Below are 18,158 nucleotides of genomic sequence, written 5' to 3' on the forward strand. Positions count from 1 at the left end.
CGCCCCAACATCGTGCAGCCCGCCTCCAGTGGTGTCGCGACAGGCGTGAATGGAGGGACGAATGGAGACGTGTCGTCTTCAGCGATGAGAGTCGCTTCTGCCTTGGTGCCAATGATGGTCGTATGCGTGTTTGGCGCCGTGCAGGTGAGCGCCACAATCAGGACTGCATACGACCGAGGCACACAGGGCCAACACCCGGCATCATGGTGTGGGGAGCGATCTCCTACACTGGCCGTACACCACTGGTGATCGTCGAGGGGACACTGAATAGTGCACGGTACATCCAAACCGTCATCGAACCCATCGTTCTACCATTCCTAGACCGGCAAGGGAACTTGCTGTTCCAACAGGACAATGCACGTCCGCGTGTATCCCGTGCCACCCAACGTGCTCTAGAAGGTGTAAGTCAACTACCCTGGCCAGCAAGATCTCCGGATCTGTCCCCCATTGAGCATGTTTGGGCCTGGATGAAGCGTCGTCTCACGCGGTCTGCACGTCCAGCACGAACGCTGGTCCAACTGAGGCGCCAGGTGGAAATGGCATGGCAAGCCGTTCCACAGGACTACATCCAGCATCCCTACGATCGTCTCCATGGGAGAATAGCAGCCTGCATTGCTGCGAAAGGTGGATATACACTGTACTAGTGCCGACGTTGTGCATGCTCTGTTGCCTGTGTCTATGTGCCTGTGGTTCTGTCAGTGTGATCATGTGATGTATCTGACCCCAGGAATGTGTCAATAAAGTTTCCCCTTCCTGGGACAATGAATTCACGGTGTTCTTATTTCAATTTCCAGGAGTGTAGAAAATCGAATCTTAGGATCTGCGGGCTAATTTTACCACAGATTCCCTCTGTACCATGTGTTGCGGTTAGGATTCTTTGCGGAACATCAGAACATGTAATTGCCTTTCTGTCCCTGATTTTAAGTCTTGAGGGCTTACACGTGCAACATGTTCCCAGTAATTTTTGTACGTTTCTGTCATTTCTGAAAAGACGCTGATTGTAGTAATGACAGGCAACGAGCCAAGTATAAATTCCGATTTACAAGAGAAGGCACGTCCTTCGGATTTATCGGGTGAGACTTCGAATATATGCCTTACCGCCGCGCTGAGTGGCCGCGCGGTTTTAGGCGCCATCACGGATTGCGCGACCCCTCCCGCCGGAGGTTCGAGTTCTCCCTGGGACATGGGTGTGTGTGTTGTTCTTAGCATACCTTAGTTTAAGTAGTGTGTAAGTCTAGGGAACGATGATCTCAGCAGTTTGGTGTATTAGGAATTCACACACTTTTTTATGCTTAACCAGTTCTCAAACTCGGATTTATATATGAAAAACTGGTTTATTATTACATCATATTCGGAGAACGAAATTTACAATTCACAGTTTTCAAGTCATCTTAACTTCCTGCCTTGTGAAATAAAGAAAAGGATTAATCGTAAAGTTCGTAGAAAGAGCTCCACCTTTCTGTTTCAGAGTATGACTTGAATATCTTGCCCATGAACTATGACATAGCAACAATCATGTATGGCTGTGTTGTGAATTTCCCTTCGAATGTTATATTGCATTTTATGGCACAATAAATTATCATTCATACATTTAAACTATAGTTCACGTTTAATTTAACTATTGAACAATAAAGAATCAATATATTCTGGCTAGTGATCTTAATATCTTTAAAAATTTTGTGAGAACCCGTTACTAGATGTCACAAGTAATATTATAAAGTGGTAAGAAGCATTAGTTGTAGCGGGTAAATGGGCAACTTACATTTTACTGACGCAAGTTCTGGGAAAGTATAATGCAGCCACGTAAGGAACTTCACACAGCACCCTGTGACCAATTTTTAAGTACTGCTCCAGTGCATAGAATCATTATTTCGTATCAAACAAGGAAATTGAAAGAGTTTAAAGACTTATTGCTAGATTTTTAAACGTCAGATTTTTAAACGGGTGTAGTCAATTTCAGAGATGATCACTCAGCTTTAATGGGAATCGCTGGTGAAATACCAACTTCTCCCAAGACACTAGTATATGGATGAAATACCTACCATAACAAAGGGTAGGCAAAATAAAACAGTCCCGGAATATATTTATGCACATATACTCCCAGAGCGAATGATATAAGTTGGATTTCCTGCCTTAAGGTAGATAGAATATTTTCAGGGACAGTTTCATTTTGGCGACCCTGTACAAATACTCTACATCAAATTTTTTACTTCCATTGCATTTCTCCTGGAATTAGCTTATAATTAGAGTATGACACTGAAGATGTTAAGGAGGTATTTTTATTTTTAGGTATTTATAAATAACGTAATGAAAGGTAAAAGAAGGTTATTTTGATTGCAAGGTATACAGTCAGTTTATGCACTTCGTTAGCTGTTACGGAGAAGATATAGATATATGACTCTATTAAGTACATAATCATCATTTACCCAGATGAGTTACCAAATACCAAGAATTGCGATATGATTGTAATTGTCAACAGAATACTCTCTCATTCTTTCACTTTCATTTTGATTCACTTCCCACTTTCATGTCTTGACAGGGAATTACGAAAAAAGTTAAAGAAAGTAGTCTTGGCAATGGAAACTTGTTGAACAGCATATTGAGGTAATTAAAACTGTCATCAAACTGAAGGCTAGTTTAAACAGTACATTCCTTTACAAGGTAGGATTTTTTAAAATACTATTTCCAGGCGGGTATCTCCAAGTATATACACTGATGGGCGCCGGCCGGTGTGGCCGTGCGTTTCTAGGCGCTTCAGTTTGGAACCGCGTGACCGCTACGGTCGCAGGTTCGAATCCTGCCTCGGGCATGGATGTGTGTGATGTCCTTCGGTTAGTTAGGTTTAAGTAGTTATAAGTTCTAGGGGACTGATGACCACAGATGTTAAGTCCCATAGTGCTCAGAGCCATTTGAACCATACACTGACGGGAAAAGAATCCATCAAGTAGAAGTTTTACGACATAAACGAAAGTTGGTAGCCGTGTTTCTACGCCTAAAATATGATATTTACTCAGATTTCACGCCAGACGCGTAAGACTGGCGCTAGTAGTGCCTCTATCAGGGTGAAAATCATATTTGCTTTAAATACAAGCTGTAACGATCATGCGGTAACTAGATTTGAGATTGGACCTGGTGAGTTGATATTACTCCAGAATGCCTGTAAGGCGGCAAAGATGTCTGTACGACGGCATGTAATAGGGCTACGAGAAGCTCGATTTTCCTTCTGCGATACTGCAGAGCGACTTGGCAAGAGTGTAGCCATTGCACGTGATTGCTGGCAGCGCTGGTTACGAGAACGTGTATAATACGACTGCAAGAAGGCCGGGCCCCGCATGGCCATGTGGCACTATAGAGAGGGAAGACCGTCGTGTTCGGGTTATGGCACTGTCGCATTGTACTGCATCTGCAGTAGCAATTTCAGCAGCAGTTCGCATCACAGTGACAACGAATTGTTACATATCGGTTACTTCAAGGACAGCTCCGAGACAGACGTCCTGCAGCGTGCATTCCACTGACGCCAAACCGCAGCCGTCTGCTACTTCAGTGGTGTCAAGTTCAGCTGACAGCAAGATGAAGGACTTTCGTCCTTTCTGGTGAAAGCTGGTTCTGCCTCGGTGCCAGTGATGGTCGTGTGTTGGTTAGACGGAGGCCTGTCTGCGTGCTAGAAGAGAGAGACTTACCGCTGGACCTTTAGTTTGGGGTGCGATTTCGTATGGCAACAGGAGCAATCTCGTGGTTATCCCTTGCACCCTGTACGTCAATCTGGAAAGTCGACCTGTTATACTGCCATTCACGAACAGCATTCCAGGGAGTGTTTTCCAACAGGTTAACGTTCGCTCACATGCCGCTGTTGTAACCCAACATGCTCTACAGAGTATCGACATGTTGCCTTGGCCTGCTCGATCACCAGATCTGTCTCCAATCGAGTACATATGGGACACCACCCACAAACAGCGTTAACAGTCCCTATATTGACCGACCAAGTGCAACAGTCATGGAACTCAACCCCACAAATTGACATCCGGCACCTGTGCAGCACAATGCATGCACTTTTGCATGCTTGCATCAACACTCTTGTGGTTACACCCGTTATTAAGGTACCAACATTTCACACTTGCAATGGCTTATCTCGCGCTTTCATTAACCTGTGATCTTGCAATGTTAATCACTTAAATATGGTACCTAGACAAACGTATTCCCGCAATTTTATTAATCTACATTAATTATTTTTTGGTTTTACTATTATTTCCGTCGGTGTATTTTAAGAAATGCATAACATGAACGCCGACTCGTACTTTATTCACCAACTGTTTCAAACAGTAAAGACCCAGGACGTAACGACTGTCTGAGAATCAGGCGCTGATAGATTCGAAATAAAAAAAAATATTTTTATATGTTGATTGGAATTGACCAGCCCTTGCTTTTCACTCAGTCATTGTATATTGAATCTATACTGTTTGAATTTAATTATGTCCCTTGTGTTTTTGTAATATTTATGACATATAGTGTTGGATTTGTAATAGCATTTTGAGTATCCTGTGCATGGTCTTGGACTGAAACCGGTTGGTGAACAAAACGTAATACGAGTCAGCATTCGTGTTATGCATTTCTGAAAAAAAGGAATTTTTGTTGTTGTTGGTAGTATGCTTTGCCTTCCGCCGACCTTCGCAATGACTTATCCAGCCAGTTACAGGGATATATACAGCTTAATATGGTTCGAACCACGGTGTGTTTCGTATTTCTCGCGTTAATAAATATTGCTGGAGATGAAAGAAATGGTAAATTTCAGGATGTGGACTTGCCAGGGATCGAAGTTGAGACCTTAGTAGTCGTAGGCTGGCAATTTACTACTTTTTTGTTTCGTTTTGCTTTTTTCGCTACCCTCTTTTTTTCCTAGTACTCAGCGATTGAGCCTATGACAGTGAACATACACACTGAAGATCCAAAGAATCTAGGACACCTGTCTAAAATCGAGTAAGGCCCGCGCGAGGACGCAGAAGTGCGGCAACACGACGTGGCATGGACTCGACTAATGTCTGAAGTAGTGCTGGAGGGAACGGACACCATGAATCCTGCAGACCTTTCCATAAATCCGTAACAGTGCGAGGGAGTGGAGATCACTTTTGAACAACACGGTGAAAGGCATCCTAGATACGCTCAGTAATGTTCACGTCTAGGGAGTTTGGTGGCAGCGGAACTGTTTAAACTCAGAGGAGTGTTCCTGGAGCCACTCTGTAGCAATTTTGGACATGTGGGACATTGCATTGTCCTGCTGGAATTGCCCAAGTCCGTCGGAGTGCACAATGGACATGAATGGGTGCAGGTGATCATACAGGATTCTTAAGTACGTGTCACCCATCAGAGTCATATTTAGACGTAATAGGGATCCCATATCACTCCAACTGCACACGCTCCACGCCGTTACGGAGCCTCCACCAGCTTGAACAGTCCCCAGCTGGCACGCAGGTTCCATGGACTCGTGAGGTTGTCTCCATACGCATACATGTTTATGCGCTCGATACAACTTGAAACGAGACTCATTCCGAGGAGGTAACATGTATCCAGTCATTAACAGTCCAATGTCGGTGTTGACGGGCCCAGGCGAGACGTAAAGCTTTGTGTCGCGCGGTTATCAAGGGTACACGAGTGGGCCTTCGGCTCCGAAAGCCTATGTCGATGTCGTTGAATGGTTCGGACGCTGACACTTGTTGATGGCCCAGCATTGAAATGAGGAGCAGTTTGCGAGAGGGTTGCACTTTTGTGATGTTGAACGATTCTCTTCAGTCGTCGTTGGTCCCGTTCTTGCAGGATCAATTTCCGGCGGCAGCGATGTTTTACCGGATTCCTGATACTCACGGAACACTCGTAAAATGGTCGTACGGGAAAATCCCCACTCCATCGCTACCTCGGAGATGCTGTGTCCCATCGCCCGTGCGCCGCCTATAACACCACGTTCAAACTCAGTTAAATCTTGATAACCCGCCACTGTAGCAGCAGTAGCCAATCTAACAACTGCGCCAGACACTTGTTGTCTTATATAGGCGCTGCCGACCACAGTGACGAATTCTGCCTGTCTACATATCTCTGTATTTGAATACACATGCCTATTCAGTTTCTTTGGTGCTTCAGTATAAAACACCAGTGACATCTGAGGAGAACAGAGGCACTCGCACCTTTGTATAGAGTACATTCTAGAGCCACTGAAAGGTCGAATCGCTTCTGCTCCATTTGCCGGCTACTTCACAGTTGTAAACAAGGCCGTGCCGCGGGCGTGCTGCGGTCAGTAGGAGAGAGTTTCGTTCACCTGGTCAGTCCGTCATCACCGCGGACGAAAGCGCGGCGCGCTGGCAGCTGAGTTGGTCGCATACCGTAGAAAGCGGCTTCGTTGCCGTTCGCAGACCCAGTGTCACGGTCAGCGCTAGTACAGCGTTGTCTCCCTGCTTAGACCGTGCATGTGCATCAGTGTTTCTCGAGAGAGTGTGAGAATTCACTTTCACCACGTTGCTTCCTGTGTTTCTTCTCTTGTCTCAACATCTTGAGATTTACCTTTTCTTCCAATAGAGGATATTACCTTGGTAAACGTAGCAAGTCGTCACCATCTAGTAACGTAAACGATGTTACGGTTGCATAATTAACTTAATGAATGTTTTATCCATAACATATATCTGACTCTTTGGTTCTTGGGCATGTTTCGAGGTCGAGCGATGATCTTATGAATGTATATAATCGTTCTGAAAGCAAGGGACGGCCACGGTGGCCGAGCGGTTCTAGGCGCCACAGTCAGGAGCCGCGCGACCGCTACGGTCGCAGGTTCGAATCCTGCCTCTGGCATGGATGTGTGTGATGTCCTTACGTTAGTTAGGTTTAAATGGTTCTAAGTTATAGGGGACTGATGACCTCAGCAGTTAAGTCCCATAGTGCTCAGACCCATTTTAACTTTTTTTTGAAAGCATGTAGCACATTATCTTTTTGAATTCTAACAAAGGCACGAGAGAGACAATTCTGACGTTGCGGTTGATAATGGAAGCAAGTCAAAAGAAAAATCAAGATGCGTTCATAGGATTTGTCCACCTGGAAAAAACGTTTGACAATGTAAAATGGTGCAAGACGTTCGAAATTAGGGGTAAGCTAAAGGGAGAAAAGGGTAATACACAATATGTACAAAATCCAAGAAGGAATAACAGGAGCAAATGACCAAGAACGGAGAGCTCGCATTACAAAGGGTGTAAGACAGGGATGTAGTCTTTCGCCCCTACTGTTCAATCCGCACATCGAAGAAGCAATGATAGAAATAAAAGAAAGGTTCAGGAGTGGAATTAAAATTAATTCAAGGTGAAGGATATCAATGATACGATTCGCTGATGACATTGCAGTCCTGATTGAAAATGAAGAAGAATTGCATGGTCTGCTGAATGGAATGAACAATCTAACGAGCACAGAATACGGATTGAGATCCAATCGAAGAAAGAGTACAGAAATGAAAACAGTGAGAAACTTAACATCAGGATTGATGGTCACGAAATAGATGAAGTTAAGGTCTTATGCTACCTAGGCAGTAGGTAGACATCAAAAGCAGTCTAGCAATGGCAAAAAGGGCATTCCTGGCCAAGAGAAGTCTACTACTAGCAAACATAGGCCTTAATTTGAGGAAGAAATTTCTCAGAACGTATGTCTGGAGTACAGCATTGTATGGTAGTAAAACGAGGAATGCGGGAAAATCGGAACAGAAGAGAATCGAAGCATTTGTGATGTTGAAAATTGCGTGGACAGATAAGATAAGGAATGAGGAGGTTCTGTGCAGAATCGGAGAGGAAACGAACATATGGAAAACACTGATAAGGCGAAGGGACAGGATGGTAGGATATCTGTTAAGACATCAGGGAATGGCTTCCATCGTACTAGAGGGCAAAAACTATACAGAAAGACAGAGATTGGAATACATGATCTGGACATCCCGATCAACATAACCCACGTCTGTGCGATCTTGGTGAAATTGTTGGCACCGTTTCACTACGGCTGGACACGACGTTACATTAGGTCCTTGTACCGTCAGAACTGCAAGGCACATCTGTATGTAATTCAGGTGTTTTGCACCCAAAAATCACACGGTCATGCATACTTCTATTTTGGAATACGTTTCCACTTGTCGCCCCATTTCAATTTGAAAATACTCGACCCTCACTGCACAAAGGGAGTACATGTGTAACTTAATTTATGATGTCCCTACATGGAAGAAAAAATGACCTGCACTCCCCTGTAGTGAATCTAACTTTGGCACGAAAGCTGTGGGATACTCAGCAATAAAACCTTTTGATAAGCCGCCCATTGAAATAAAATTTCTGACAGCCAGCATAAATGTTTCTAAATGTAGACTGAAGTTTAACAACTCCTTCTATACGACAAAGGAATCTGTGAAAATTACTAATAATTATTGCATTACGATACAATAAATTTGTAACTTTTGTTCATCGTACCCATTCTATATTAAACTAAGGTGACATGTAATTGCGATATCCACATATACAGATGGCGGAAGTGTCGCGTACACAAGATATAAAAGGGCAGTGCATTGGGGGAGTAGTTATTTTTGTGCAAAGGTGATTCATGTCAAAAAGTTTCCGAAGTGATTACGGTCGCACGACTGGTATTAACAGACTTTGATCGCGGAGTGTTAGTTGTCGTTAGACACGGGACATTCTATTACGGAAATCGTTGGGGAATGCAATATTCTGAGATCCACAGACTCCAGATTGTGCCGAGAATATCAAATTTCCGATTACCTCTCACCACGGATAACGCAGTGCTACACGGTCTTTACTTAACGACCGCGAGCAGCGGTGTTGGTGTACAGTTGTCAGTAAATGGAAATGCCGTGTGGCTAGGGCCTCCCGTCGGGTAGACCGTTCGCCTGGTGCAAGTCTTCCGAGTTGACGCCACTTCGGCGACTTGCGTGTCGATACAGTTGTCAGTGCTAACAGACAAGCAACGTTGTGTGAAGTAACCACAGAAATGAATATGGGGCAAGAGTGCCTTTGCTAACAGCACGACATCGTCTGCAGCGCCTCTCCTGGGCTCGTAACCATTTTGGTTGGACCATAGACGAATGGGAAACCATGGGCTCGTGAGATGAGTCCCGATTTCAGTCGGTAAGTGCTGATGATAGGGTTCGAGTGTGGCGCAGAACCTACGAAGCCATGAACCCAAATTGTCAACAAGTAAATGTGCAAGCTGGAGGTGGCTCCATAATGGTGTGGAATGTGTCTGCGTGGAATGGACTGGGTCCTCGGGTCCAACTGAACCAAACTTGACTGGAAATGTCTATGTTCAGCTACTAGGAGATCATTTGGAGTCATTCATGAAATTCATGTTCCCAGGCACTGGCAACACTTTCGGAGTTATGGACGGTTATAGAGGCAGCGTGGCTCAGCATTTCTATAGGGAACTTCCAACGACTTGTAGAGTCTATGCCACGTCGGGTTGCTGTCCTACGTCGAGCAAAAGGAGGTCTGGCACTATAATAGGAGGTATCTCGTGACTTTAATCACCTCAGTGTATTACGTTGGTCGTGAATAAGATGTACGGAACACTGAACTAACTAATGAACTGCTGAGAAGTTCGGTGTATAATCATAGACATGGTCACACGAAGGGTTGTAAACTGTACAGTCGTACCTGTCCTCCTTCTTGAAGTAACAGGTAACATTAGTAGTGTGAAATTTTATGTCATTCAACAGTCTTAAAAGTGGTATGTGAGACCTTCGGTTGTGGGCACTTTTTTAATGTTCGTGGTGCTTGATTGCGCGTTGTAGCAAGTTTAGTGTCTGGAGTGGGTCGTCGGAAGAGTGTAGCAGTATCGGCGTAGTATTGCAACCACTGCTCGCTGCAGGACGGGTCTGTTACACTATACTCCATTCATCATAAGAATAAACCTCACGTAAACATTACACTATGTGAAACTTCCTGGCAGATTAAAACTGTGTGCCGGGCCGAGACTCGAACTCGGGACCTTTGCCTTTCGCGGGCAAGTGCTCTACCAACTGAGCTACCCAAGCACTACTCACGCCCCGTCCTCACAGCTTTACTTCTGCCAGAACTAGCACTCCTGAAAGAAAGGATATTGCGGAGGCATGGCTTAGCCACAGCCTGGGGGATGCTTCTAGAATGAGATTTTCACTCCTCAGCGGACTGTGCGAAAGGCAAAGGTCCCGAGTTCGAGTCTCGGCGCGGCCAGTTTTAATCTGCCAGGAAGTTATATATCAGCGCACACTCCGCTGCAGAGTGAAAATCTCATCCTGAAAACATCCCCCAGGCTGTGACTAAGCCATGTCTCCGCAATATCCTTTCTTTCAGGAGTGCTAGTTCTGCAAGGTTCGCAGGAGAGCTTCTGTAAAGTTTGGAAGGTAGGAGACGAGGTACTGGCAGAAATAAAGCTGTGAGGACGGGGCGTGAGTCGTGCTTGGGTAGCTCAACTGGTAGAGCACTTGCACGCGAAAGGCAAAGGTCCCGAGTTCGAGTCTCGGCCCGGCACATAGTTTTAATCTGCCAGGAAGTTTCATAGCAGCGCACACTCTGCTGCAGAGTGAAAATCTCATTCTGATTACACTATGTATTCTTCCGCGTTTGCAGGAACTTCATTCGATTTCGTTTCAAGTGAAGCAGAAGCCAAGCCGTCTGGAATAAAGCTAAGTACGATAATGAGGATACGTTTTACGCCGTGCGTTACGCATACATCGACCCAGGGGTAATACGGGTGAACAGCTTTACCGGCGCATTTAACTTGGAAAACACTGACTACCCATTTGGTCCAACTAACCTGCAGTGATGTGAACAGTTGTAGTAAGACGCAAAAAAAGACGAGCAGAGAACAATATAGCCTCGAATGTCATTTAATTTTTGAACAGAAGTAAATAATAGTGAAATTCAGGCCATACGCTTCTTAGGCGATCTTCTGGAAAACATAAGGTGCTCTTGTACGCTGTAATTAAAGACAAGACTGATGAAAATTCCTGACTTTAACAAGGGTAATTTTTTTGCTTGAACTATGTGCGGCGCAAAAGCGCGCTGCTGGGATATCACCATTTAAATATTGAAGCCACTGAATGTATTACAAGCCGGACGAAGTGGCCGAGCGGTTCTAGGCGCTTTAGTCTGGAACCGCGCGACCGCTACGGTCGCAGCTTCGAATCCTGCCTCAGGCGTGGATGTGTGTGATGTCCTTAGGTTAGTTAGATTTAAGTAGTTCTAAGTTCTAGGGGACTGATGACCTCAGATGTTAAGTCTCATAGTTCTCAGAGCCATTTGAACCATTTGAAGGTATTACTATCAGTCGTCTGGTAACCTCTGAAATTCTTCCCTATCGAACTCCGACTAATACGGTACATTTCAGTGCTGCTACCTTGATAACGAGGCGATCAGCAATAGAATTTCAATCCACTAAGAAGTCCACATTTCCTCCTCCTCTTTTAAGACGTGCTGTTCTGCATTTTGCCATCGTACGGCAGTGACGTGTCAAAAAGCTTCGTAATTTAGTTTCAGTAAGTTTGGTGACTTAAATGCTTGTTATTTCTCGCAACATATCCCTTAACTTGGCTCCTGATCAATTCTGTTGGGTTTTGATTGCAGTGTTAAGGTGACAACTGTAAAAATGCATCATTTGTACAATGTGCTCGACGCCGTGAAAATTATTGTTTTCCGAGTTTCTACGTCACTTACAGCTCTGGCTCGTGTGAGACCACATCTGACCTACAAAACAATGGCCATATTCTAACAAAGAGTATTAGATTTTTCATTTTTCTCAATAAAATTTAATTGTGTAATGTTTTCCTAACTTAAAAATGTTTAACAATCTTTTATAGTGTATCGATAATTAAGAATGTGTATTTGCAATGAAATACAGAAATCGGCGTGAGATATGTAATTAGAGACTGGAAGACGTTTATTTTTTGCCGCGCGGGATTAGCCAAGCGGTCTAAGGGCGCTGCAAAAAATGGTGCAAATGGCTCTGAGCACTATGGCACTTAACATCTATGGTCATCAGTCCCCTAGAACTCAGAACTACTTAAACCTAACTAACCTAAGGACATCACACAACGCCCAGTCATCACGAGGCAGAGAAAATCCCTGACCCCGCCGGGAATCGATCCCGGGAACCCGGGCGTGGGAAGCGAGAACGCTACCGCACGACCACGAGCTGCGGACAAGGGCGCTGCAGTCATGGACTATGCGGTTGGTCCCAGCGGAGGTTCGAGTCCTCCCTCGGCCATGGGTGTGTGTGTTTGTCATTAGGATAATTTATGTTAAGTAGTGTGTAAGCTTAGGGACTGATGACCTTAGCAGTTACGTCCCATAAGATTTCACACACCTTTGAACCTTTGAACGTATATTTTTCTTGAAAAAAAATGACGGTAAAGTCTGAATTAATTACTACATATTTGATAAATTTTATATTTAAATGATTTAGGCATTCAAACCGAACAAAAAGAAATTGAACAGCGCAACGGGTTTTGGCACAGCCGCCCACCAGACCGCTCGATTATCGATCTAACAAGGGAACCTCCCCATCGCACCCCCCTCAGATTTAGTTATAAGTTGGCACAGTGGATAGGCCTTGAAAAACTGAACATAGATCAATCGAGGAAACAAGAAGAAGTTGTGTAGAACTATGAAAAAAATAAGCAAAATATACTAAGTGAGCAGTCCATGTTCAACATAGGCAACAATCTAGGAACCTCCGTGCTCAGGAGCGCCGTGGTCCCGTGGTTAGCATGAGCAACTGTGGATCGAGAGGTCCTTGGTTCAAGTCTTCCCTCGAGATAAAATTTTACTTTCTTTATTTTTGCAAAGTTACAATCTGTCCGTTCGTTCATTGACGTCTCTGTTCACTGTAATAAGTTTAGTGTCTGTGTTTTGCGACCGCACCGCAAAACCGTGCGATTAGTAGCCGAAAGGACGTGCCTCTCCAATCGGAACCGAAAACATTTGATCGCAAGGTCATAGGTCAACCGATTCCTCCACAGAAAAACACGTCTGATACATTCTATACGACACTGGTGACGGCATATGCGTCACATGAGAGGAATATGTTGTTGATCCACCTAACTTGTACCCTTGGCGAATGGGTAAAAAGATTCTTCTACCTTGCCCGATTTAGGTTTTCTTGTGGATGTGATAATCACTCCCAAAAAATGATGAAAACATAAGAATTTGTCACATAAACTGCAACAAATGAATGCAACAGTTTCACAGTCGCACAGTGCTCTGTCAAAACATAAGTTTTTAACTTTTTCAAATTTTTCCGTGTGTAGACCGTCAAATCCTGCATATGTCCAAGCAAATCTGAACATGTCCTGGAATTTTGGAGAGCGAATTTGATTATGTGTGAGTGCCTGAATTTTGATAATTGTCTGAAAATCAAAAATGAAACTTTTAACCCAAGGGAAGACTTGAACCAAGGACCTCTCGTTCCACAGCTGCAAACGCTAACCTCAGGACCACGGCGCTCTTCGGTTCACAGTCACCTTGATGTTGCTTATGTTCCACATGGACTACTCGGTTTGTATGTTTTGCTTATTTTTTCATACTTCCACACAACTTCTTCCTGTTTTCTCGATTGATCTGTGTTCAGCTTTTCAAGGCCTATCCGCTGTACGAACTTATAACCAAATCTGAGGGGGGTGCGATGGGGAGGTTCCCTTGTAAGACGATACCGATTATGCCACGAATATAATTTTAATTAATTTCCTATATTTATTATATAGTGTCTCTCGAAAACGTCGGAGCTGATTTTTCTCTGTAATGTTGCGAAAAGCATTAAGAGCAACTAGTTTCTAATCATTAACGGTGATCCGAGCGTTTGTTTCACTACGAAGCAGGAAGTAGTGTTATCCATTATCTCGGTACATATGAACAGCCGGACAATCGGAGCACAAGTGGCGCTTACAGTGACTGTGAGAGTACACGATTTTTGAAATAAAAATTACGTAGCTTAAGTATGATTAACAATGATGTTAATACATCAGAATGTCTTAAAACTTCATTTACAGTGATATAGTAATAAGATATCTAATAAATAAGTCGGACCCGCTTCCAAGAGCGGAACAACACGAGAGTACGAGAGCTGTGGCTGCTGACGCATCATCGCTTTTGTGCTTGTTTACATCAGGTTTATTCTTATGATGAACAGATTACAGTGCGAAGTCGTGCGGCGTACTGATGGAGTAGCAGACTGCAGGCAGCAGGCAGCGGACTTACCTGCCCAGCGATGGTGTGTAGCGTGACGAGCGCCAGACGCACTCCCCACGTGGCGCGGAAGCTGCGGTGCGTGTACAGCCGGTGGGCGCCTATAGTTACACCGAGGCCCGACACCACGCCCACCAGGATAGCTGCAACACCGCGCACGCCCTCACTGTTAGCTCGTCTGCCAGCTCCAGTGTGCAATCACAGCGCAACAAACCCGACATGCATCAAGAGTAACGGGGGAAAAGTGTTAGAGAGGCAATGCGTCCTTATACACTGAAGAGCCAAAGAAACAGGTACACTTGCCTAATATCGTGTGGAGCCCCCGCGAGCACGCAGAAGTGCCGCAACACGACGTGGTGGCATGGACTCGACTAATGTCTGAAGTAATAATGGAGGGAACTGACACCATGAATCCTGCAGGTCTGTCCATAAATCCGTAAGAGTACGAGGGGGGTGGGATCCCTTGTGAACAGCACGTTGCAAGGCACCCCAGATATGCTCAATAACGTTGGTGTCTGGGGAGGTTGGTGGCCAGTAGAAATGGAGTCACTCTTTAGTAATTCTGCGCGAGTGGGGTGTCGCATTGTCCTGCTGGAACTGCCAAAGTCCGTCGGAATGCACAATGGACATGAATAGATGCAGGTGATCAGACAGGATTCTTACGTACGTGTCACCTGTCAGAGCCGTATCTATACGTATCAGGGGTCCAACTACACACGCCTCACACCATTATAGAGCCTCCACCAGCTTGAAAAGTCCGCTGCCGGCATGCAGGGTCCATCGATTCACGAGGTTTCCTCCATACCTGTACACGTCCATCCATTCGATACAGTCTGAAACGAGACTCGTCCGAGCAGGCAACATGTTTCCAGTCATCAATAGCCCAATGTCGGTGTTTACGGTGTAGGTAGGCTGTTTAGTTTTTATGTTGGTAACGCCACGTAGCGATCTGTATGAAAATCACTGACTGTGCTGTGTGCAGTCTGTGGCTGGTTTGCATTGTTGGAATTTGCTATTGTAGTGTTGGGCAGTTGGCTGTTAAAAGCGCGTAGCGTTATGCAGTTGGAGGTGAGCCGCCAGCAGCGGTGGATGTGGGGAGAGAGATGGCAGAATTTTGAGAGCGGATGATCTGGACGTGTGTCCGCCAGAAAGAGTCAATTTGTAAGACTGGATGTCATGAACTGATATATACACACATATATATATATATATATATATATATATATATATATATATATATATATATATATATATATATATAATGACTTTTCAACACTATTAAGGTAAATACATTATTTGTTCTCTATCAAAATCTTTCATTTGCTAACTACGCCTATCAGTAGTTAGTGCCTTCAGTATTTAGAATCTTTTATTTAGCTGGCAGTATTGGCGCTCGTTGTATTGCAGTAGTTCGAGTAACGAAGATTTTTGTGACGTAAGTGATTCATGAAAGGTGTAGGTTATTGTTAGTCAGGGCCATTCTTTTGTGAGTGCCCGCATCTCGTGGTCGTGCGGTAGCATTCTCGCTTCCCACGCCCGGGTTCCCGGGTTCGATTCCCGGCGGGGTCAGGGATTTTCTCTGCCTCGTGATGGCTGGGTGTTGTGTGCTGTCCTTAGGTTAGTTAGGTTTAAATAGTTCTAAGTTCTAGGGGACTGATGACCATAGATGTTAAGTCCCATAGTGCTCAGAGCCATTTGAACCATTCTTTTGTAGGGATTTTTGAAAGTTAGATTGCGTTACGCTAAAAGTATTGTGTGTCAGTTTAGTGATGATCAGAATAAGTAAAGAGAGAAATGTCTGAGTACTTTCAGTTTTGCTCAGCTGTTTGAAAATCAAATAATATAAGACGTTTACCAGCAGAGTAATTCACTAATTTTTCTAAGGGGACGTTTGAACGGGCCCAGGAGAGGCGCAAAGCTTTGTATCATGCAATCATCAAGGGTACACGAGTGGGTTTTGGCTCCGAAAGCCCATATCGAAAATGTTACGTTGAATGGCTCGCACGCTGACGCTTGTTGAGGCCCAGCATTGAACTCTGCAGCAATTTGCGGAAGGGTTGCATTTCTGTCACTTTGAACGATTCTCTCCAGTCATCGCTGGTCCTGTTCTTGACGATCTTTTTCCGGCCGCAGCGATGCCGGAGATTTGATGTTTTACCGGATTTCTGATAGTCACGGTACACTCGTGAAATGGTCGCGCGGGAAAATCCCCACTTCATCGCTGCCTGGGAGACGCTGCCTCCGATCGTCTGTGCGCCGGCTATAACACCACGTTCAAACTCATTTAAATCTTGATAACCTGCCATTGCAGCAGCAGTAACCGATCTAACAACTACACCAGACACTTGTTATCTTATATAGGCGTTGTCGACCGCAGTGCCGTATTCTACCTGTTTACATATCTCTGTATTTGAATACGCATGTCTAATCCTGTTTTTGGTGCCTCAGTGTATCTCTCTATCAGAAGACATTTGTGATATGGGGCCCGCAGTTTACACGAAACGTTATTTACAGCCTGGTACTTGTTGAGCTATCTGTGGAACCTTCCTGGTTTTATACCATATAACACGAAATCTCTTAACACTTACACTAGCGTTGGGAGGTACTTGTCCTACGATAGGTTATGAAAGAACCAGTGAAAATCAGCAGCATGTTATTGGTATGTGTCAATGTCCAACTGGCGAAGGAAAGCCTGATAATGGTTTGCAGAATTCTTTTATTTTCAGACTGCACCTGTACGTAGAACATCGTAGACAGATTTTGATATTCAATTCGTATGCGCCTGTAGATAGGCAACCTAATGAACAGATTTGCAAGGCGTGCTGCTGTCTCACATTTCCAGAGATTTCGTGTCAATGATCTGCACGCACGTGCTGTCGTTCGCCGCATCACAAAAGGTTTCCTAGTTGAACACCTGTAATGTTAGTCACAAACCTGGAGAGATGCTCTCTCCACTGATATGTGTCTACTTTCTGTGTCTTGTAGTTTCTGCGCTGTTGTTCTCTGTAATTCTGGAGGTACGTTTGAGTAATCCCATATCTTTCAACCCTCCATACGTAGGAAAACGAAACCGAGATAATTTTTTTTTTGCATACTGTCGCTTCAGACTAGTACATTCTTTTAAATAACCATACATTAATGCCACTCGCTATAAGAAAAAAATGAAAGTGTAGTTGGTTAAAATTTAATTTTTTGTAACCTTCTTTGAGAGCTATTACCGCTAGAGTGGCTGAATGCGAAAGCTCATGGATTTACCTGCGAGCATTTTAAAGTCCTGTTTGTCATCGTTCTTATAATAAAACCAAAATGATTTGGGAGGGAGGGGGACAAACCAATAATTACGAAGAGCTGACGTCCGCTATTAATATCATTACTACATTCTGTAACTGGGTGTGAAGTGTGAAGCTGTGATGAGACTTTCAAGAATGAGAAAAAAATACAGCACTCGTGGTTTAAAATTAATTTAGAAAGTTTGGTAAGTAATGGATGTGCAAATTTGCATTTCAGTTTTATGTTCGATGTGTCGTCGGCCAAGAGCTGATAACTAATTTTTGTGTGTCGGTACGTATAGATTACCACCATGATGCTAATTTCCGTTAAAACAAAGTCTTTGTACGAACCTGAACTCTTTCTCATGCAGAAATACACTTGTTGGTGAAGTAGATTGTTAAGAGACGCCAATAACTAGCAAATTATTGTGCCAGAGTGCGCCTTCCAAAACTGCTGCTAAAATTTATATTCTTGGTTGGCTACAAAAAGTAGTGCCACTTCGGTCTGTCAACGTTTACCCGGAAAGAAGAGGTGTTAAACAGAACCCAAGCCGAACAGTATACCTTTCTTCTTAGATCACTCTGGAGAAGTCCTGCAGTAGGTACAGGGGTCGGAAAAAATATTCCTCCGCCCTCTTTAACACGGACGCTG

At 44.3% G+C, this 18,158-nt stretch overlaps 1 protein-coding gene and 1 non-coding gene across 2 annotated transcripts in view; both read right to left on the reverse strand.

Annotated features, from left to right (window-relative positions):
• The window catches only part of LOC126188741 (acyl-CoA Delta-9 desaturase-like), a 153,611-nt gene that overhangs the window by 55,260 nt on the left and 80,193 nt on the right, over positions 1 to 18,158 (reverse strand). The window contains exon 3 of the mRNA XM_049930349.1: positions 14,250 to 14,380. Within this exon, the coding sequence (XP_049786306.1) occupies positions 14,250 to 14,380 (131 nt within the window). The remainder of the gene's footprint in view (positions 1 to 14,249; positions 14,381 to 18,158) is intronic.
• On the reverse strand, positions 9,978 to 10,052 carry Trnas-cga (transfer RNA serine (anticodon CGA)). The gene has a single exon. It is a non-coding gene; the product is annotated as a tRNA-Ser (tRNA).

This window comes from Schistocerca cancellata, chromosome 5 (genome assembly GCF_023864275.1).
Source record: "Schistocerca cancellata isolate TAMUIC-IGC-003103 chromosome 5, iqSchCanc2.1, whole genome shotgun sequence".
In the NCBI taxonomy this organism is placed as follows: Eukaryota; Metazoa; Arthropoda; class Insecta; order Orthoptera; family Acrididae; genus Schistocerca; species Schistocerca cancellata.